Source organism: Takifugu rubripes, chromosome 20, assembly GCF_901000725.2.
Source record: "Takifugu rubripes chromosome 20, fTakRub1.2, whole genome shotgun sequence".
Lineage (NCBI taxonomy): Eukaryota > Metazoa > Chordata > Actinopteri > Tetraodontiformes > Tetraodontidae > Takifugu > Takifugu rubripes.
Genome location: NC_042304.1, coordinates 10,176,316 through 10,198,471, shown reverse-complemented (window position 1 = coordinate 10,198,471; position 22,156 = coordinate 10,176,316). Strand labels below are relative to the sequence as shown.

General features: G+C 44.4%; 2 protein-coding genes and 1 long non-coding RNA gene across 5 annotated transcripts; 2 read left to right on the top strand and 1 right to left on the bottom strand.

Moving 5' to 3' along the window:
- Positions 1 to 2,459: 2,459 nt before the first annotated feature.
- LOC105417947 (uncharacterized) lies at positions 2,460 to 3,107 on the top strand. The gene is made up of 2 exons (XR_965390.2): positions 2,460 to 2,866; positions 2,940 to 3,107. It is a non-coding gene; the product is annotated as an uncharacterized lncRNA (long non-coding RNA).
- Positions 3,108 to 4,047: 940 nt separating this feature from the next.
- rubcn (rubicon autophagy regulator) lies at positions 4,048 to 17,690 on the top strand. 3 transcript variants are annotated; one of them, XM_029827761.1, is made up of 22 exons: positions 4,048 to 4,294; positions 5,392 to 5,545; positions 5,802 to 5,885; positions 6,495 to 6,654; positions 6,783 to 6,889; positions 6,969 to 7,194; positions 7,829 to 8,248; positions 8,687 to 8,731; positions 9,198 to 9,290; positions 9,449 to 9,564; positions 9,642 to 9,837; positions 9,947 to 10,054; positions 10,588 to 10,662; positions 11,668 to 11,728; positions 11,935 to 12,067; positions 12,673 to 12,818; positions 13,123 to 13,187; positions 13,368 to 13,606; positions 13,724 to 13,785; positions 13,870 to 14,023; positions 14,227 to 14,320; positions 16,340 to 17,690. In XM_029827761.1, the coding sequence occupies exons 1-22, from the start codon at positions 4,257 to 4,259 to the stop codon at positions 16,474 to 16,476; spliced, it is 2,913 nt and encodes a 970-aa protein (XP_029683621.1). In that variant the 5' UTR covers positions 4,048 to 4,256; the 3' UTR covers positions 16,477 to 17,690. The 3 variants fall into 3 exon arrangements, with proteins under 3 accessions (XP_029683621.1, XP_011613224.2, XP_029683622.1); XM_011614922.2 differs by lacking the exon at positions 8,687 to 8,731; XM_029827762.1 differs by lacking the exon at positions 10,588 to 10,662.
- Positions 17,628 to 21,428, bottom strand: LOC105417948 (5-hydroxytryptamine receptor 3A-like). Its single transcript, XM_029827769.1, has 9 exons — positions 21,304 to 21,428; positions 20,959 to 21,119; positions 20,834 to 20,878; positions 20,588 to 20,694; positions 20,332 to 20,501; positions 20,096 to 20,256; positions 19,461 to 19,671; positions 18,792 to 19,007; positions 17,628 to 18,612 (listed from the first exon to the last, which is right to left on the bottom strand). Exons 1-9 carry the CDS (start codon positions 21,350 to 21,352, stop codon positions 18,302 to 18,304), a joined length of 1,431 nt encoding a protein of 476 aa, XP_029683629.1. The 5' UTR covers positions 21,353 to 21,428; the 3' UTR covers positions 17,628 to 18,301.
- Positions 21,429 to 22,156: the final 728 nt, after the last annotated feature.

Sequence of the window (22,156 nt, the reverse complement as noted above, 5' to 3'; positions counted from 1 at the left end):
TTATGGGAATCAACTCAAAATCAGCAGATCAGCTGCACTTTAATGGGAATATTTTGAGCTGATCAGGTCCAGTAAAACAACCCCAAGAGGTTTAAAAAGTGTTCCTGCTGTAAAAAAGGCAGCAAAAAATAAATGTTAAACACTTTCATTGTGGAAGGAAAGGAGAAAGAAAAAACAGCAATTGTTCAACTCGTTGCTCCGCATGACACCAGAGCCTCCGCATGATTTCCGAATCAATTTTTAATACGAAGTCGATTTAGTGGTGAATTTCCACGGAAGGCTTTGAAAGTTATGAAACTCTTCCCCTTCATTGTGCAACAGGTTGATTAGGAACAGATTCGCGTACAGTTGCCCCACATGAACTCACTTGTGACAGTGACAGAAGCTTCTCTCAACAAGTGCTACCAGTAACATTGCTGAGCTTTTGCTCACTCCCGTACAATCAAAACCTGACCTACAGCTCTTTCATCATCACCATCATCAGTGTTCTAATCACTGATTCAGAAACTTTTCCACTGGCAAAAATCGGCCTTCAGAAGCCTGTTTTCCTGTTCCTGTTCTGCTCGTCACCATGGGATTCTACTTTTCCTTCAGTTTATATCTAATTTAATTGCCTTTCTGTTGGCAACTATTAAAGGGGGATAAAGCCTTCTAAATAGCTTTTACTCGGTATTTTGGTTCGCAATAAGGTGGCTTTTTAATATGTATTTGATTAATCAATTATACTATGAATCCTTGCTAATGACATTATCTGTGTTGTATAACAAGCGAGCTCCCAAGAGCAGACACAAACGACACACAGTCTCCAGGAGACAGTGGGCCCGGCTGGATGGGCCCGGCTGTGGGTCTGGGCCCGGCTGGATGGGCCCGGCTGTGGGTCTGGGCCCGGCTGGATGGGCCCGGCTGTGGGTCTGGGCCCGGCTGGATGGGCCCGGCTGGATGGGCCCGGCTGTGGGTCTACGTGACAGCTCCCATTTACCTACTTTCCATTCATCACATGCGTTCGTGCTGCAACAGGCCGCGGCCGTGACTCACGGAGGTTCATTCACAGTTGTGTGTTTTCCACACCACCACAAGCAAATACGCTCCTGCTGGAGAAAAGAAAAACAGGAGTGACGGGTAAAAGTTCAGCCTCTGGTTGCAATTTGACCGACATTCTGCTCAAACATGTCCGGGCCTCACCTGCACCAGGTAAACGCTTTCTATAGGAAACATGACTATCCACGTTCATCATAAACCACCGACAACCACAGTCTCCAACCAGCAGCATTCTGGATCCGGTATATAAGATTATGGGCAGTGTCACGCATTATTCAACCGCTTTAGTTAATGTAAAGACGCAGAATGTTGCATCCTGCTTCATTTCCTCACAGAAAAAGCCCCAGAGCTGCATCAACGAGTGTCGCCATATTAAAGCCAAACGAAATGAGAACACGTTTGCACCCCAGCACGACACGACATGTGCAAGTGATCTCGGCATCATCGCAGCTGCGTGTCACACAGTGTCACTTAGCACACAAGGGAAGGAAGCGTTGCGCAATGTCCACGGCGATCTCGCGTGTGTGCGTGTGAAGCAGGCGCAGTTGCTCAATTTAGCAGCCGTCCCCAACAATCTACAGGTTTGCTGCTTCACAGTCAAGACACGCTACTGCCATCAAGTGATGGAACGGACTCACGTCAGCTTGAGCCTGACTGGGATCTCCAGACGGATTCATACTGGTGCCGTGGCCTGGGCCTGTTGTGAGGGGGGGTCAAGAGGTGCTTTTGGGATTTAAAGAGAGAAAGCTTTGATCAAGCGTCATTTCAGTCCTGCAGGTGATCTCCGTTATGTCTATTGATCGAGAGGAGGCCTTTACATGTATTTATAGGAGTACAGTTTGACTATATTTATCCCAGAAAACAGCTAAAACCCAAATATTATGTCCTTATGTATTTCAATGATGGCAGAGCACATTTGGAGAGGTGTGACACAGAAGGGAACTGAACTACAACAGCGTTCTAGTCAGAAAATGTATTATTACCAAATGTAGCCTGTCCATAGAAAAGCTAGAGCTCAGTCCATTCGTCATTGCTGCTTGTTTTTTGTATGCAATTACAGCTTTAATACTGGAAATTATGTGAGCAATATCTCAGATTAGCGGGAGCTTGGCTAGCTCACATTTTTAATGCATACACAGAATACATGTTCCTAAAAATGTATATATTCAAATAGCTTTTGCTGTATTCATCCATTGTGATTTTAAAATGCCTTTTGGGGGGGGGGGGGGGCAAAAGGTGCTGATTCATGAGATCATCAGAATTTAGAATGGGTGTCAGGACATGTCAATACAGAAGAATGAATCAGTTCAATGTTACAGCCATATTTATTCACAACACTCCAAACTTTAAAGCTTAATCAGTAGTGTAGGAGGTAGTGGTAATGCACTATAACATAGCTGTAAGATAGTAAGTTGTGTTTTGACCAAAAAGGTGTTGATATATGATCCTTCAAGGACCTTTAGACTTGTTGGTTATTTGTTAGAATCTTGTTACTGCTGTCTTTGTTAGTGTCATTAGCCTTATCATTGATATCTGATAATCAATATTATTATTAGTATTATTATTATTACCTCTGTCTGTTCGCAAAGCAATAAAGTTATCATGCTGGCTGTCAGGAACCTCCTGGCAGAAGCAGTAATAAGTGTTGGGGTCCAGGGTTCCGGGTCGTGTGGTTCTGTGCTCTTCCTGCAGGGGGCGCGGAGGAGCCAATATTGGCAACAGCTGGCGCTGCGGGCAGGCGCACCTGTCGGCGAGCTTCATCAGGCCACCTATTTATGGACGGAGCACCTGTCGACCGGCTTCGGAGAGTTTTGGTGTTTCCCCCATGGTAGAGCTGACTCTTGTTTCCTCATCATTGGTCGTGTACAACTCGTTGATACGCTTCTCCCTGCTCGTTCGAGGTCCCCACACCGCCCTGCTGGACTGGAGAACGCGCAGGACCGGACTCCCGTGTTGGCTAAACGCTGGAGCTCTCTGTGCGCCCCGGGAGAATGGGCGAGTGCTTCCCTGCGGTCCAGGAGGACTGCCAATGTGATCTTTTGAATAAAGCCTTGGTTGTTGAACTTTTACCACTGCGTTTTTGCTTGCTTTCGGGTCCTGGAAAAACCCTAAACCCTAACAAATAAGTGTATTATATTGACCTTAATTAGCCCTGCATGAGTGCTACATTGTTGCTTTACATTGTTTCATCATCTCAGCATAAACAAAGAAAACTTGATATAAATGTATATTAATAACATCAACTACAGTCTATGGATAGTTCGTGCAATACAAACTCTCACCACTAGATGTCCTACCGTGCTCCTTTAAGTTAAAATCAATCAATCAATCCATCAATCAAACAATCTTTATTTATATAATGTCTGTTACAATTTGGAAACTTGTTATGGAAGCTTTATTTGGCTTCAATGTAAATAGCCAAATGGTATTATTGCTCTCCTGTTTGTTGTAAACACATTTAATGCTTTAAATCATATTTAATTCTGATTACAGATTATTATTTTTCTTACACATTAAAAGAAGTCAAATATTCATGTCTCTACGCTGTAGTTTAGTTAACGGTTGATTTGCCTCTACATATGTCTCTTTTTTTAAAAATATTTTTTATACAGCTTGTGTGTGTGATGTGTGTGATTTACAGCAGCTACTGATTAGACACAACAGCAAGAGCAACTTTGATGGTGAAAGTCCATTTTTATTAACATCTTGTTGATCACGTAACCGTGAAAAAGTTACTGAGTATAAATTTAACATAAAAGAATCCAGGGGGCGATTCTGAGTGTCTGAAGTTTTTTCACTTTCACATGTTTAAAATAAAAGTTATCGAGCCAAATCAAATCTAATGTCTAATGTCAAAGCTATTTATACATATATATTTGTTATTTTTTTAAAAGAAACTAAATGTTTTTGTTTTTCTTAGGACGTAAGACAAACGCAATATGTTAGTATCTCCAGTAGGTGGCAGTAGCGACCAACTGGACTCCTTTAACTAAAGAAGAAGGGCAACGCCTCCGCGCGGCGCCGCCCACAGCCGGGGCCTTTACTGTTTTGATTCACACGGGTTGACAGGGCAGACCTCTCAGGCTCGGCTATAAGACCGAGTGCTTGTTTTATACCGCCCTGGAACAGAAAAACGGCTTTAACGTTATTAAATAACGACAAGCAAGAGGTCGATTAAGCTGGCAGCTGTATATGACGCACGATTCCGCCCAGATGACATGGAGATCTCCGCGGAGGGAGAGGCGGAGGAGCGCAGGTAAGTGACAGCTGTGGCTAACGTACCCGGCTAACCTGACTTTTGCGAAATTTTCCTGAGATGCTATAAAAATAATTACCAAGAACGTCGTAACAACGCAGATTATTTTAGTCCGAGAGACTTTCCAGAAGAGAAATTTGAACGGCGAAGACGCAGTAGCAATCGCAGCAATGCTAGCCTAGGCTAACTCTACCTGTCATGGAATGACAGTTTTGGAAAAAACATTCTGTTTTCAAGATTTGTTGAATACTCTAAAAGTAAATTATAATCGCTTGATTAATTGGTTTAAGTTCAGTTATATGACCAAAGTTGCTTTTTGAGTTGTCGAGTGCTGTAAATGTGTCTCTATCGATACTCAAGCTGCATCAATTGTCGCCTTCGAGCAGTTTCTGTCTCGGTGATTTGGTTCACTTTTCCGTGTTTTACAGAAGATTATTACACATTTAGAACAATTTGATTATACCAGAACTGTGGTTGTTAGAATAGGAAGCATTGAGCAATTGCATTAATGTTGGTGCGCAGTAGGATATCATATCTATTTTGACCTTTCACACTAAACAGTGTTTTACTACATAAAAGTTGTGTCATTATCAGTGTCATTTTTTAAAATTTGAGGCATTATTTATGAGCCTTTTACGAGTTCCGTGACACGCCTTAAGACACTAGCACTCACAATTGAAAATACATTTAACTGACATTTAACTATTTTTCCTGGTGCATAATTTGCCTACATACACAGCCAAACTTGTGGTATTGCTATAGAATACTGATGCCAAACATAGTCAGACTTTAAAGTTATTTTGCTGCTTCAAGGCATTGGGGATTTTAAAAACTATTATCACAGGATCTCTGCTTTATCCTATAATTCTATTGATTAATCTTATTTATCAGCATGTTACATGTTAAAGTCTTGGGAAAAGTTTATGTTAAATGCTGAAAAATCACTTTTTAATTCCAACTTTTGGTTTTTGTTTTGTGACTAATGGTTTTAATCACAAAATTGCTACCATCAGCACTTCTTTATCTCCTTCCTCATTCCTAAATGCTCTCCCTTTTGCTGGCCTCACTGTTTTTCTGATCCTCGCTTCTCTTTCCAGGAAGGAACACTGGAAGCTGCTGTCCAGCCTGAAGACCACAGTGGAGGGTCTTGTGTCCACCAATAACCCTAATGTGTGGTCACGTTATGGTGGGCTGCAGCGTCTGCACAAAGACTTGAACAACATCTTAAGCAATGGCCTGAAGAATGAACAGGTGAAGCTCTGACTGACAGCATTCACTATCTTTTTTGTCTAACTTTTTGTCATTACACAGTTAATAACCACTCACGCCGTTTGATGAGACCTGGTGATATTTTGTGTAGAGCTTTCTAAAAACTTAATATTAGAATTTCTGACTCACATGTTGCGAATCTAGATTCGTCAGTGGACTTTCTAGAAGTTGAATCTGCTCTTGATGTATGTTCTCAGAATTGTTGGTGATATCTTTAACTGCTGTTTACGTGACACAGGTGTACTACAAGCAAAGAGACTATTGGCCGTTTGTGTGGTGTGTCCGATACATTAGCCCACATCTCGCCTCACATGTGGAACAGGTACGCTCAAATCGACTGATCTGGCTTTATGTGCATTAGATGAAACCACAGCCAAAAGAAATAGATTTATGAAAGATCTACATTTTCTAAGCTACACGGTTCACATGCGATAGGATTTTGGTGCATGGTGTTTTGGAAAAGTCCCTGTTTATATTTATCTTTGTGTTAATCTAACTGTGCTGGTCATATAGATAAGTCTAAGTCCATCAATAAGTCTGAAATGTTGACATTCACTAGTTTTCACTATTTTCAGCTGAGCTGTGCAACAAAAGCACTGTATTCTTGAAGTTTATTTATATTCGTTACCCGGAGCAAGAATGTGCTCAGTAGCTGTCATATGACAAGGGTTTGTGTTTGCAATACATTGGATTCTGTGTGTAAGTTATTTGCTGATTTGGCTTCTCTCTTTCCTCGTTCCACCTTTGGCGTATAGCCTATTATCACCCTTCTTTTAACACATTTGATTTTTGACACTTTAAGTCGTACTGAATAACAGCAACGTCAAACTTTATGTTTGAAATAAACGTAACTACACACTCATACTCAGCCAGCCATTACCAGTTGTTCACACCTTTGGACTTCCTCCCTAATCTTGTTTGCTCTTTTCAGTTCAGTCACCTGGAGCCGGTACGCAGCAGTGGCATGAAGGTTGCCGGGGAAAGTTACAAAGCCGAGCGCTGGCTGCTCCACAGCTTACAGGTCCACATGCTGTCAGCTCAGCTCCGGCCTTTGCTCCGGCATCTGGAGCACACACGCAAATATTACAACGGTGAGTCTCGCTCTTAGGCTCCAGTGTAATAAAGAAGTCCCAATTGCTCTTCAGATTGACTTAATTTCACCTAATATCCCACATGTTGTCCTTCATCTTTACTATTTCTACCCACATCTGCCTTTCAGATGATGCATTTCTGCTTAGTGAGCCTCATGTGATTGCCATGTTCCAGTGTCTGGAAGCTGTGGAGCAAAATAACCCAAAACTGCTGGCTCAAGTGGACACTGTTGGAGTAGGTCTAGTAAAATAACTTGATGACTAATCCACATCTGTCTGTATTTCACTTCTAACTTTCTTTTCTCGCTTGCCAGCTGTCCCCATTGAAGAGCCCACCAGTTCTGGGCCTGCTGAAGAGCCAGAGTCTGTGTGTGTTGCCAGGGGCTGGCGGGGCCTGGAGGAACTCTGACCCAGTTATCCGAGGGGAACATCTCAATCGCAGGCTGACCATGTCCAACTGCTCCCTGCAAGAAGCAGTCTGCAGCAACCACGACTCTAGGAACAGCACTGGAGTTGGATCTCATAACAGCATTAGCACAAGTGAGGAACTGATGTGGGGAAGTTTTAGAAAATTCAGTTAAATGCCTGCTTCCTCCGTCGCTTCCTGCTCTATTGCTAAAAAGTGGGGGTTGTGTCAATAGATGCATTAGAATTTTTTACAGTGACGTGAAGAAGAAAGCCTAACAGAAACTGTTGTGCTATATATACGTTATAGAGCAGTACTAGTGCAAGGTCAAAGGTCACCGTGCAGATAGTTGACCTCCCGTGAAGTTGTGTGTATTTACAGTTGATGAGGATTTGAAGATTTCACACTGAGTACAAGTAGATAAGACAACGCGGTGATTTCTGTCGTTGGTGGTGGGGGTTGGGGTAGAGGAAATGGTACGATGGTGGAAACACAGCTGGTATTTGAATGCCCCGACACATGCACAGAGGCCTGATTGTCTGTAGGCACAGATGGGTATTGAAGAATGTGGCGACCCAGCCTCGGTGTCCCCAGCGGGCTGTGCCTGCTGTGAGGGAGAAAAGCATTGTGCTTATTAACACATTTGAGAACATTTCTTGTCTTTTAAATAAAAACTGCTTAGTTATCTTTTCTCCTGAGCTCTAGGTACACAAACAGGAAAGAGAAGTTGGCCTCTGAGTGTAATTTCTGCTCATATTGTTTTGACAGACCCTACCTGTCCAGCCAGCCACCTGGGAGACCCCTGGGTGTGTGTGGCCAGCCCAGAGGAGCATGAGCGAAGAGTGACGCCCCCTCCCGGCCCCACCTCTGTTCCTTGCATCTCCTTCACAGAATGTCACTCTCATCAGTCTCCTCAGCCTGATCCCGGGGACTCGGGTGATGGGGACTATGATGACGGGCCAGAGTACCTCGCCATTGGTAATTTAGGCAGTCGCCGCATCTCCCGAAGCTCCACCCACAGCAGTGACCAAAGTGAGCCCAAGGACCGGTCCCAGCAACAGGGGTCCAGGGCTCTTCATGCACAGAGACGGTCATCGTTTTCGGAAGGCCAGAAGGGGCCTGGATGGGGGACGCGAGGTCACACACGCTCCTTCTCTGACACGGGTATCAATAAAAAGCCCAGAAGTGGTAAGCAAATGTTGACCCGCTCACCTCTGCCCCTCTGTCCAACCTTCTGTTGCTAATGTGTGCATTAACACTGTGATCTTCACCTTAGACAGACACCTTACAGCTGACGTGATGCAGTGATGTTATTTGGATAGTCTGTGATCCAAATAGATTGAGTTTTGTAATTTGGCTGATTTGGGCTGTTTTGTTTTGCTGATTTTTCTTTTAACAAATTCCTGGGATTTGAGTAATATGGTGTGAAACTTTCCCTTCCTGCAGAGGATGGAAACAGCTTATTTCTTATTTTCTTTTTGCACAGTGTGCACTTTGAAGCAGCCTGAAGCCTCTCAGCCTTTATAAAATAACTCTGCTCTGTCTGCTCACTGTTTTCTCTCAGCGAGTGATAACTTTCCTTCTGTATTTTCTCTCTGCTCTGTTTTTACTGTTGGTGCAAAGCAGAGGGCCCCCGAAAAATCACCATAATAATAGAGGACCCTGTCGCAGGTTGGCCGCGCGGTTCTCCATCATGACCCTCACCTCTGTTTTCCCCCTGCATGCAGAAAACCGTTCTCTCCCCCCTCTCATTTACAGTCTTACCTTCAGCTCATGGTTTCTTTTCTTTGTTTGTTTGTCGTCGGTCAGCTTCACCCAACAAAGCTGCCACGTGCATATTTCTCATCAATCCCCTGCATTTTATTCAGTATATCTTTTTTTGTGTGAACGTGATGTTTTCAGTATTTTCAGATTATTGGTATCTTATGGCATCGCTGTATTGTTTTGATGTTTTATGAGTGGTAAAGCGACAGTGTTTAACATTTACATAACTTTATATCATATTGACGCAGTGGTGCCAGTTAAATCAGACAGCATGTAACTTGCTTTGGAAACAAATGAGGATATTTGGAGCAAATGAAAGATGTCAAAGTGTGATTCAGGGTTTACTTCAGCGGCTGTGATTTCTTTTAAATAGAATCGGCAGGAGATGAAGGTATAGTGGACTACAGTCCTTTCTCACCCCAGCGCAGTGATGGCAGCACCCCCAGTTCCCTCTACATGGAATCTTGTGAGTGTTTTCTCCTGATAGATGTGTGTTTAATACCAAATAGGTTTATCAAATGGAGCTGATATTTCCCTTCCGTGATATAAAGTTGTGATGGTGCCGACTGAGCCCCAAAGAATGTGGGGTTTTCTTTTCACTGTGTTTATACTGTGATCTCGCAGATGGCTCCCCGAGCAGCGGCGTGTCAGATGGGATGTTCAGGAAGCCGTCAGAAGGCCAGAGCCTCATCAGTTACCTGTCAGAGCAGGACTTTGGCAGCTGTGCAGACCTGGAGAAGGTCAGCCTGAGTTCACCCCAGCACAGTTTAAAAGCACTTCAGCATTGTTCTGAGCCGTCTTTCTCTGGATTCCGCAGGAGAACGCCCATTTCAGCATTTCCGAGTCCCTCATTGCTGCCATTGAGCTGATGAAGTACAACCTGCGGCATCAGGAGGAGGGGGAGGAGGAGGGAGACAGCGACAGTGAGATCCAGCAGCTCAAGCAGAAGATTCGCCTGAGGAGGCAACAGATCCGACGCAGCCGCATGCTGCCGTCCGCAACCTCTCAGCGCGGTGAGGCCCCATTTAATAACTGTTAGAGGAAACCATGCCTCTCTTAAGGCATCAGTTAAGGGTCTTTTAGTTCTCTTTTGTGATATTTCCTTAATTCTAATTCTGGCAGTTCTCCACTCCACGGATAGTGGCGGCTCCAGGAGGAGCTCGCAGGAGTCGTGCCACGGCCTGTCTGACTCTGGCTCCGCAGAGGAGGTGGAGGAGTGCGAACTGCAAGGTATCCAGAGGGCTGGAGGAAACTGAAATGTGAAATGTTTGGACGTGATGTCAAAAAATCTCATATCTAAAACCAGATTTGAGCCACTCTGACACGTGTCATTGTATGTCCAACGGGTGCATTTATGATCATAATTCATGCTCTTCTCACCACGCCGCCTTCATTTTAATCACAAGATCTGTCATTTAATCCAATTGAACGAGTCGTTTCTTACTAATTACATTGATCCTTCTGCCAGGGAAGTGAGCACATCACAGATTTAAGTGGTTCTGAGAGGGTTTGTTGGGCCAGGCAAAGCTTCGGCATTATTTTAGTCAGTTTTCATGAGGTCAAATCATTTTCGGTCACATTTACTTTGTGTTTGCCTCAATTTTCCAGCGCTGAACCTTTTTTGTCATGAATCGGGTGTTCCTAACTGCATGACTTGCGAGTTACTGTATTTGTGTTGGATGTTGTACTGTTTGCCTGGATTTCGGTGGCGAGTTGAAAAATGTCTGTGTTTGTGGTGCTGAGTGTTAGTTTCTGTCTCTCAGATGGATGTGAGGGACACTCCCTGCTGGCGGTGTCACAGAATGGCCTCTCCCTGTCACTGGCCTCTCTCTTCTCAGGTATCTGCAGGCTTGGAAGATTCCTTAAATACATGCATGTGAATTGTTCTGTGGCAGTGATACCCTGAGAAGAAGCTCCCCTCAACACACACTGTGGCATACGTTCACAATAGCATACTAAAGGGTTTGCTGTTGCACTAGCGTTACCATCTGTGCGGATCCTCTGGTGAGCAGCTCAGATTTAGTGGTAGTTTGGAGTTGAGCCAGCAGTTGGGTTGAGCCTGACCCTCAGCATGTCAGCACTGGTGCCCAAGTGCTTCAGTGCTGCTGTGGACCAGCCTGTTTTTACCTGTATAGTGTGTAGATGAGTGAAGAAACACAAGTGGCAGATTTAGTTAGAACATCCATCCATCCATCCATCCATCCATCCATCCATCCATCCATCCATCCAAATATTTCAATATAATCTGGAACTAACCCTAAATTACAGGTAGCAGTGGTACGTATATACTGGATACTACAGCACTTCCTTCTTGTTTATGAGGCCAAAGTAAAAAAAGAAAAGCCAGGAGTTTGACAAACCCTGCCCTGCTTAAAAGGAAATCAAGGACTATGAAACATTGAAACCTTTGTCACAAGAGAAAGCTGAGGAAACACACGCCTGTAGCTCATCCTGTCTCTGGGGCTCGATGTGTTTATAGAAAAAACTTCACAAAGGAAAGTCAGGCAACAGGACACTAGTTTAGTAGTACAGCCTAGCCTGCAGTTCTGGGTCAATCCTCTGTCTGATTTGACTAAAGAATTACAGTCCAGGCAGATTACGTAGACTCTCTCCTGCTTTACCAACCCCCAACTGTTGCTGCTCAGCCACATGACACCACTCCTGCATATCCTGTTCTTAAATATACATTTAGTGATGAGACCTCTGTCTGATTTAACATCTCTCTTCCTCACTAAACTGCTGCTGGGCTGTAGCTAATAGTGCTAACTGGCCATCTTATGATGAAGTCTTTGTTGTTGTTTTAGCTACAGTGCTTTTAGGACTTTTGTTTTTTCTTCTTACAGATGCAGACATAAAGCGGAGTGTTAGTTCTGGCAGCAGGTCTTTCCTCAGCTCGGACTCCATGTTAGTAGCAGCCGCAGTTTCTTCTTCTGCTCAAATGTTGTTTTCCCACAATTCCTATAATTGTATGAAATGTAAAATATGCTATCCAATTTTACTATTTTGGTCATTAAACTTGTCAATATGAAGTCCAGTCTGCATTTAATTTAAGGCCTTCAGACAAGTCACAAAGTTGAGGTTGAAGTGTTGAAGCTGTTGTGTATTTGCAGATCTAAGTCCTTCCTCCAGTCTAACTCGGCTGAGTCGGTAGCGATGGGTTTACTCAGACAGTTTGAGGGCATGCAGCTTCCTGCCGCCTCAGAGCTCGAGTGGCTGGTCCCAGAGCAAGACGCTCCACAGAAGGTTTGTGCATTTTCTATTACTTGGCACAGACTTTGACTAACCCATGTAGTTGACTCAAACTTTACAAAGTCTTTTAAAACAGCTCGAACTGACCCAAGTGCTGCACGAAAGGGTGAACAGTAGAGGAAACGGGTTTGGGTCGAGAAGCGGAAGGTTGACGGTTCAAGCCTCAGACCGCCTGGGGCTGGTGGTCTGGGGCTTGAACTGTCAAGGGCTGGCGAGACATTCAGCTGTGAATCCTTCACATATGCAACTGGGATAGGCTCCAGCATCCTCCCCGTTACCCCGAAACAGATATGGTGGCCAGGGAAACAAAAACAACAAATCATCAAGAGATTTAAAAACAATCAACAACAATAAAATCTAAAAATCAATCAGGAGTGAGACCAAAACTGGGGGAATATGCTCATGTTTGTGTGTCCCAGTGTGGAGAAGGTCGGCTGCATTCTGCACAAGGTAATAAGGTGATAAGGTGCGTCCAGGCCAATGTAAAGTCGATTACAGTAATCCAGCTGTGTGTTATTAACGGCACGAGTCCAATTTAATAACAGTACTAATCTGGAGTAGTCACAGCAGCTTTGCCCGTCTGCTCTGTTCTCCTGCAGCTGCTGCCCATCCCCGACTCGCTGCCAATCTCACCCGATGATGGAGAACACGCAGACATCTACAAGCTGAGGATTAGAGTGCGAGGAAACCTGGAATGGGCGCCACCGCGACCACAAATCATCTTCAACATTCACCCTGCTCCCAAGTGAGTCAAAGCAGGAAGCATTTTTAACCTTTAACCTGTCTCCATGGTGACAGGAGGTTTTATTCTGTTTACAATTTTGTTCTCATGGTTTTTATGACGCCTGCACAGGTTGCTTGTTATCTAGAACAGGAGCTGCCATTAAATATTTAAGGGTGTTTTTTTGTTTGTTTCAAAGTTATGTTTCTGTAAAATAAAGAAATTGGCAACACTTCAGTCATGGTAAAAACCCAGATGAAAAAAAACAAACCTGCATTTAAATTTACTACTTGATCAATGGTTCTGACAAGCTGACTCTGCCCATTAGGAGGAAAATAGTTGTTGCTAAGCAGAATTACCGCTGCGCTGGCTGCGGCACCCGCATTGACCCAGGTATGACTACCAAAGCCTTAAAGATAATCCCTTCATTTCAGCATATGTGTTTGAATTTAATTCCATCAGCCAAACAAGAACCAGACCCTGAATATTTGCATTTCAGTTCCCTGTTTCAGTTAGATTTAGAGTGAGCAAACATAACCTTTGCTGTCATAAAAAGTGTCCTGTCCTGTCCAGATTACATCAAGCGCCTGCGCTACTGTGAATACCTGGGCCGTTACTTCTGCCAGTGCTGCCACGAGAACGCGCAGGCGGTCGTTCCTGGCAGAGTGCTGAGGAAGTGGGACTTCAGCAAGTACTACATCAGCAACTTCGCCCGCGATCTGCTGAGCAAGATCGCGGGCGACCCGCTGTTCAACCTGAGCGACATCAACAGTGGGCTGTACAAGAAGGTCAAAGCTCTGGAGGCCGTCAGGGTGAGCTTGGGGAACAAAAACTGCACGATCCCTACGAAAATAACTTGTGTTTTTGTGTGAATCCCAGTATATGATGAATTAAAAGGATGTGTTTTCCTCTATGTCCTTCTTGTTTAGGTTTTTAGGACGCAGCTGTGTCACATGAAGAATCTCTTTAAGACCTGCCGCTTTGCTAAAGAGTAAGATTTCTGCCTGTTTGTGCCTTCATGTCTTTTGAAACTATCATCTCAAATGATGGATCGAAATCTGTGTGTGTTCTGTAGAGTGCTAGACAAGTTTGACATCCTGCCCGGTCACCTGACTGAGGACCTTCACCTCTTCTCCCTAAATGACCTCAACGCAGTGCGCAACGGCAATCTGGTTCCTCGCATGAAAGAGCTGCTTAAACTTGGTACCATGCATGTTGCTGGCTGTGTGGTAAGATCAGAACAATTCAGTTTTGAAGGACTATTATTATCATATCTGCATCGTTAGCTTCGTTTGCCCTCCTTATCTCCACAAAACTCCTCCTAAGTCTTTTGGTTTTTTATTGCAGTAGTAAAACAAAAGTTAGGTTCCTGTATAATAAGGGGCTCCGCCCACATTCCTGCCTTAACCATGTCTCTTTAAACATTCTGCAGCTGTGCCAGGCTAAAGGCTTTGTGTGTGAGTTCTGCGGCAATGAAAAGGACATCATCTTCCCCTTCCAGCTGCACAAGTGCCAACGCTGTGAAGGTGAGCATGCACCACTGGGGGCAGGCCTGGTTGGCCCCAGAAGCCCCGTTCCCCGTCCCTCCCTCCCACATATCTGGAGAGACTGGAAACCTCGCAGGCTGTCAAATGTCCTCTTGCGAGACATGAGAGAGGGGGAGGGAGGGGAGGAGGCTTCCGATGACTGCAAGAGTAGGGGGCCGTATCAGGTCTCCACTGATGGGAGTAAAGGTGATGTGGAGGAGCAGGAGGAGGCAGGAGGGGGAGAACTGGAGGTCGGGGGAGAGACGCAGGAGAAAGGAGGAGATGAGGGAGGAGGTGGGTATCGCAGGAAGGCTTACAGAAAACTAGGGGCCATGCTGGGGGAGCGAAGGGTACGGAGGGAGGCCAACCTGTTGAAGACGCTTCACATCGACAGACTGAAGAAGAGCTTCAGTAAAGGAGACAGCGACAGTGAAAGCATGGAGAGTCCAGAAGAAACGGCACAAGAGAGGAAGCACTTATGGAACATTCCAAAGTTAACGGTTTTTCCAAAAAGGAACAGAAAGGACGAAGGAATAGAGGAGGAGAAGGAGGACAAAGAGGGGAGGGAACTGGCCGAGGACGTTAAAGTGTCGGACAAATCAGCCGAAACAGAAAGATCCAGCGAAGAGAATCTCTCTGTCCTCAAACTGTTCAGAGCTCAAAAGATGTCTGCTGTTTTATCCAGAGGAAGGACAGAGGAGGAGGAGGAGGAGGACGGAAGTAGAGAGAGTGATGGCAAGACAGAGAGAGGGGCGGAGGAGGGCGAGGCAACCATCGTTACCCGAAAAACCTGGAGAGGCCGTAAAACTCGGAGGGCCAGAAGAATAACCAGGGACAGGAAGATCAGGGATCTGATGGAGAGAGAGAACAAAGCAGAGGGTGGGGAGAGCACAGGAAGAGACGCTGGAGGCAGTGAGAGCAGCGGAGGGGACGAGGGCGGCCAGAGCCACACAGCGCTTCAGACCGAGGAGGGATAAAGGTCAAAGGTCGTGGGCAGGCAGGTTCAGGACGGGTGGAACTGACAGTATTTGGAACAGTGATTATTGCCACCTGCCATCCTGCGGAACCCACCTGATGTTGGGCTCCAAATGTCCCCAGAATTGTTCTCCTGGTTCAAAGACGAAGAAGAACAGACCCAACGTGGGAGAAGCCGTTTATTAGCTTTTCCTCCTCTGCCTATGGCTTTCCAGAGCCTCTCTGCTGCTGTGAACTGATCTCTGAGCTGTTCCTCGCGCTGCAGGGGTGTGGCTGTGTCCTCTCTTTGGTGGACTTTGGATGCTATTTGCGGGTCTTTAGTGCTGGAAGGCTTTGAAGGCTTTGGTGTGCGCGCTGCTGCGGCCGCCTGAGGGTTTTCTGTGTTCCTCCTCCAGGCTGCAGGGAGGACGCAGGTTGTTTGCTGCTCACGCGCATTTACATTTCATCTTATCCGTTTCCTTCAGAGTGGCTCATCAGGGTAGTTTTCCACAGAAATGTAAGGTGGAAACGTTCTGCTGTTAATTTATTTTCTTTCTCATTCAAAGGTGCCTCACCAGAGATGTGAGCGAGTGAACGTGTCATTGATTCTTTTAGTCCTCTACCTGCCTTTATTTAAGCTTTATGTGAATGTTGAATAAACACCTTTATAGAATTTTCCTTTCATTTTGTCCTTTTATTTTCAACAAAGAGTGAATCATCTGGGACAGGTCTGTTCCTGGATTGGGTCAGAACAGGTCTAAACCGGTTTAGGGTTGGGTTCCGCCAGTGTTTCAGGGATATTAGCTTCTTCCTTCGCCTCCTGTCCTCCTGCCTCCCGACGCTCCGTCTCCCAAGCTTTTATACTCTCCACCTCTCCCGGCCTCCCCTGGGCCTGTTTGTGATTGGCTGCGCCGTCAACGGGCTGCTGGCAAACTGGTTAAACTGGTTAAAGTTTGTGAACGCTGCGGCAGGCTTGTTTGTTTTCCCATCTCCTCCTCCGCTGAGTCTCATGAGCAGATGCACCAGTGACTGTTGTGACCTTGCTTTCTGTCTTTCACCCTCCAGAATGCCACGCGTGCTACCATCGCAGCTGCTTCCGAGCAGGGAAAGACTGCCCCCGATGCCAGCGGCTGGCAGAGCGGAGGGAGAGGATGACGCGGAAGAACATGGAGGAGCAGGAAGATGAGGGTGGAGGAACGTAACGCCGGTATGGAAACAGCAGGGTCTGGAAGAAGAGCACAACATGATTGTAGAGACTGAGCACCTCCTTTTCTGTTCCGGCTATTTCAGGGAGGAATTATTAGCTACATCTAGATTTTATGATGTCATTGCAGTGCCGATTGTGCAGCTGGTCCCACATCAGGTTTTTCTGTGTGTCCTGATTCTGTAGATGTCTGAGATGCATTCAGTGACCCTCACACAACATGCACTTTACTCTGACCAGCCATTTTTAGCCTGCGTTCTTTTGGAAGATTTATTAAAGATGTCTACTTTTTAAAAAGATTTTCTCTAATGTAACATATTTTCCGTATCAGTCGGTATTTAATTCTCAGAATCTATTAAATTGTATTTCCTGTCATACCTTTTGATGTGGCAACGAGTTTCGTGAAGCGGCGACACCTGGTGGCGTCGCTGAGGTAAATCCCAATTCTTGTTGAAAACTTTTATATGAAATGTCGCAGCAGGTGAGGGACTAAAGCTATTTATCCTCCTGAAAATCAACAGATGCTTGAATGACAACGATCCTCATTTTTACAGCTGTGGTCAAACTAATGTATTTAAGAGTTGAGTAAATATTTAATCACAGTTATATCAAGTTATATAAATTTACTCTACCAACTATTGCAGCTTTTGTCAAGTGCTTTAGCTTTTAATCTTTTTAATGGCAAGAGCTCCTTTAAAAAAAAAAAAGCAAAAGCCAAGTAAACTTTTTGGATCTGCGAAACATTTAAGTGCTTTAACTTGATAACTTTAACTTAGAAAATACATAATGTTTTTAACAAATCTATAATAATCCTAAAATGATTGAGCTTTTAGGTTATTTCAGGCGTGTGTGCGCGCGCCTGCGTGCATTCACATGTGTAACTACTGGATGGTCTGCACGGCCTCGACTGCACTTGTCTCCTCGGATGTCGTAGGCAGCTAATTGCACTCATCTGAGTGGAGTCGCCAACACTCTTCCGGATGCTTCTAGCATGTTTCCCGCTGAAATATTTCAGCTCTTTACCGAGACGTCAAGTCTTTAAAACTTAAACGTTGCGTCCAAAACTGAAGCCATCCATCAGCCATAGCTTCCATTTTCTTCTATTTCTGTTAATCTCCATCAACTCGCCAGTGGGACAGGATTGTTCGTGTGAGAAACAATTAAAAAAAAAAAAGCAAACTTCACTCTTGTCTTAAGATTAAGCAGCTGCTTTTAAATGACACACTGAATGAAGTGACACATCTCGAGTCTGCAGGGCCGCCTTGAAGCCAGAGGTGTGTGAAGGTGTCAGGTGCACTACAGTTTTATTGTAACAAATGGTAATTTTTGTGTTGATTTGCCTTTTTTCGAGTTATGTTGACAATAAAAGACTGGCAAGACTGTTAATGGTTTGTTTGTTTTTTGTGTATTGCCTGGGAAGGTATTATAAGGTAATAATCTTAATTTGTATGAAAAATAAGATCCAAAAGCATCCTTCAGATGGTACGACTTAAATTTTGACAACTTTTTAGAGCATCTTAACAAAATATCCATAATGTCAAAAATTTAACACGAACACGCCAGGTAGAGGGTCATCTCATGGCTTCACCTGGTGGACATCTAACTGCACTACACTTTGGTATAAATGTGGCATTTAACACGTTAGGAATATATAAATTACAATTTATACAATCCCATACAAACAAATACCCAAAAATATTTTGGCTGGAGTAAATTGTAAAATCTCATATTACTGTTATTATTAGTAGTGATCTTGTGTTTTTGTAAACTTGTGTAATTGTTTGACCGGGACTGTTAGTGTCAACATTAGATAAATGTCCAACTCAAGCTGCATATGAGTTATTCCAGATCCAGATGGCAATGATGGTGATGAAGGTGACTGTGATGAAGATGATGTAAAGACCAAAGAGGAAACGGTCTACCACCCTCCCGATCATCTCCCATTCCTGCATCGAGGGGTTCCCCTGGAAGTGTTTGTCCACCTGGACGCGGATGGCGGCGAGATGTCGGCTCAGCTTCCTCAGTTCCTCCAAAACTGAGTCCTGGGTCGTCTTTTCCGCAGGAGAAGCGTCTGACAGTTCCTGAGGGCCTCTGACAGAGACGACGCCGGCAACAGACGAAGCTGGTTCTGAGACTAAGAAAACAAACATCAGCCTGTTTGAATGTGAAGACGTTTATTGTAATACTTATGAAACTATATGTTAAAAAAGAGTTCAGACTTAAACTGCTCAACTGTTTTACACACCCACAGAATGAGTCCATCAGGGACAGATGCAATCCTCTTCACTGTCTTTGTGAATAATAAGAATTTACCTCCTGTGCCAGTAGCTGATGGGTTGAGGAAGACAGTGACTGCCCTCTTCTTCTTTAATGGAGGGAGACAAACCAAGATGGCCATATACTGTAGCACCAGGGTCCTGAGCCAGTCGGGGATGGCACCGTGGGAGGAACTTAACTGGATATGAGTGATTAAAACAGTCTCCAGCAGGCTGGCCACCATCAGAGCCAGGCTGACAGAGAAGAAGACGTCTGTAAGAGACAAGGGTGGACAATCTGTAACATTCTCCAGAGAGAATGAGAGACAGGTGAGAAGACACATTACACACCCTTTCGTTATCCTTCCATCAAGAGTGTGTTCACCGTCTCCACCTTTATTTGTTCTAAAATTGCTGGACCCCCTGTTGGAGCTCTTTTGGAGCAGTCCACCCCCTGAACTCTGACCCTACCCGGCCCCGGTAACAACCTGACGCTCTGTCCCTAAAGGACGGATGTAACTGTTGCTGTGAACATTCTGTGGTTTTTTGGTTTGTTTGTTTGATTGATGCCGGAAGCCATCTCCCTCTGCATACATCAACTATTTTTAAGAGTGATTCTGTTGTGGAAGGAGAAGGTGTTCATCAAACCAGAGAGGTTTTAAGACTGGCTCCTTCATCACTACATGATAAACGTAAAGGTTTTCCATTAAAACTGTTAAAAACTCACTGATCAGAGGCGTCTGGTTCCCGGTGACGGGCAGCAGGTCGTTCATGATGAGCAGGAAGACAGTATAACCCAGGATGAGGGTCATCTTGAAGGAGGAGCGGTCAACACTGTGGGGGGGCAACATGAAGCTAAAGATGTCGATTGTGACGAGGAAGCAGCTGGGGATCAGCAGGTTCACCACATAGTTGAGGGGTTTACGCCTCAGGATGAGCTTTTGGTGGAAGAGACACACTTTAGTCAGCTTAGTCGCCATAAATAGGTCTTTTCTTGACCTTTTTATCCCTACCAGGGTCTTGGGAGGCAGCAGGAGCCTATTGCAGCTGCATGGGTAGGGCAGGGTACAGCCCTGTAAGGCGTCATTGCAGGGCCCTATGTGAGCATTTGGGTGGTTCAGGACCTTGCTCAAGGGGAGCTATGAATGTGTCCTGGCCCCTCCCTTTTTATAGACTATAATCCAGCCCCAGTCAATAAAATGGTTACAGATGGCCTGGGACATCCCAAATCCAAGTCTTTTCTCCACTAGATGGTGCCAAAACTTACGCCCACTGGATGTTTGAGCATCATGAAGCTTCATGTAATCAGTTTGAAGTCTTGGATATTGTTTTCCATGATGATGTTCTGCAATAGATACTTACAAAATATTTGATCTCCGAGTAATCATCTTTGCCCAGTGAGAGGGTGACAGGAGCTATTTCAATGTCTGCAAGGTCCCACTCCCCGTTTGTCTCAAACACCTCTCTGGACTCCTGCAGGATGTCCTCAGCTGTTGAGCCTTGGCTCATTCTGATCTCTGAAGCTTTAAAAACAAAGAGCTCAATGATTAGAATTAACAACAAAGCTCAGAACTTCTGATATATTCATGAAGTTTCACCGAAATGCACATAGGACCCAAAGGTCAGAGTGCAGTTTTGGATGTCGAAGGGGAAAGTGTAGATGTCTAGTTTGCAGGAGCTGACCACCCTGATGGGTCTGTCATCGAATACACCACCTGTGTTGTATAAGTACACAAAAGGAGTTCTCGGAGATTGGTCCTCTTCCATGCTGGGGAAAAAACAGAAATTGAGGGAATTAATCGAAAAAAATCCAATATTAATTAGTAACAACACAACAACATTTTTGTAACCTACAACTCTGCAATGTGCACATCTGGGACCCAAATACTCTCACGAAGCACAGAAACTTTTTCAGTTCCACATTCTTGCACATCCCAGCTCAGTCCGTCAATATCCCATTCCTGCATCAAGCAATAGCAGAAAGATAAATCATGTAAAACATGTCACATGCAGAAACTATATAACAGAAGGAAGCACATTAGACAAGGTAAGCTATAAAGCTGGTTGATCCTGTAAAGGGATTTATCACTGAAAACCTACCAGAACCTGCCAGATAAGCATGGTCAGGGTTTGGGACATTGGGTCCTGTGAGGGAAGCAATCGATAAATAGTCAGAGCAACATCTGTCTTATAAGAATAAAGTGAAGGCCAGTGTGAGGACTCACCACTCCCAAAACTCCCACCACAGTTATATCCAAGGTGATGTTGAGCGGAGATGAAAAGTCCTTCACAGGACGGACCTGACGGTACGGAAACAGATCTTTTTCCAGGGCCGCAACCAGAGATCTGGGTGTCGGGCTGGTGCAGTTCAGCATGGCACCATAACCTGAGGAGCAGGATCAGAAATATGGGGGATAACATTTATTGTACAATAATCATGCTCAGGCAGGTTTAAAGCCATTTATCAACCAGTATTTTACAGTTAACGTCAGAAGCTTCAATCTCCATGTGTCCTAAAATAATATATTTTTGACCTTGTACTTTGATAAAAAAAATACCATCTCACTTACCCTGGATCAGCATGAAACAGAAAAATCTGAATTGTCCTTTGGTCATCATTGGTCTTGGTTCAGTTCTTAATCACATTTCAGGACACCGTAAGCTGAAAGCTCATCAGAAAGGACACCAGAGAAATGAAAAGTTTTATGATGATGTCTGTTACGCCTCACTGGCTAATATTGACTATCCTCTAAAAATCTTCTCCATGTCTTATTTGCTTTGAATGGTCCAACCCTGCATTAGACTAAATCAATCTTGTGAATTCTGAGGCAGATTCAAAACTGTAAACAAATGTTAGAACAACATTTTCATACCATGGTGAGACTTTGATAGTCGTCCCATCATCACAGCCACATCCTCAGATGAAAAGGTGTCATTTTTGCAATAAGGCTTCACTGAGCCTAAGCCTAAACCTTAAACCAGGGGTGTCCAAACTTTTTGCAAAGAGGGCCAGATTTGATAACGTGAAGATGCCCGGGGCCAGTAGATCCTTCTGATGTTTTTTTAACCAGAAAAGTTACATGCAAATGTGCACTATTATAAAACAATTTTTATTGTCACAATTCTCTTTATTTTTCAAATGGCAGTGTAACCAAATATAAGCCACTCAGGCAGACGGGAACAACTCTAAAAACACAATTCTGCCTTTAATTCACATCTGGAGAGTCAGATAACATTGAACACTGAACTGTATGGAATACCTTAAATTTCAATGAGTTTGATAAATGTAATGCAAAGTTGTCTGTTATCATTCAAGTTTAAAACAAGTAAATTTTGCTCTTGTCTTTTACAAGATCTACAAGAAAGGAGGAATTACATTTTAGTGATTTATTTATTCTGTTAGTGCCATCGGGCCATAAATAA

Excerpts from the sequence above, each read along its gene's own strand:
- rubcn (XM_029827761.1), top strand. The coding sequence starts at position 4,257 with ATGGAGATCTCCGCGGAGGGAGAGGCGGAGGAGCGCAG. Across the intron at positions 5,886-6,494 it reads TCGCCTCACATGTGGAACAG|TTCAGTCACCTGGAGCCGGT; the intron begins GTACGCTCAAAT and ends TGCTCTTTTCAG. Across the intron at positions 9,565-9,641 it reads GCTGTGCAGACCTGGAGAAG|GAGAACGCCCATTTCAGCAT; the intron begins GTCAGCCTGAGT and ends TGGATTCCGCAG.
- LOC105417948 (XM_029827769.1), bottom strand. The coding sequence starts at position 21,352 with ATGATGACCAAAGGACAATTCAGATTTTTCTGTTTCATGCTGATCCAG. Across the intron at positions 21,120-21,303 it reads CTGTTTCATGCTGATCCAGG|GTTATGGTGCCATGCTGAAC; the intron begins GTAAGTGAGATG and ends CCTGCTCCTCAG. Across the intron at positions 19,672-20,095 it reads ACTCGGAGATCAAATATTTT|CTCATCCTGAGGCGTAAACC; the intron begins GTAAGTATCTAT and ends TTCCACCAAAAG.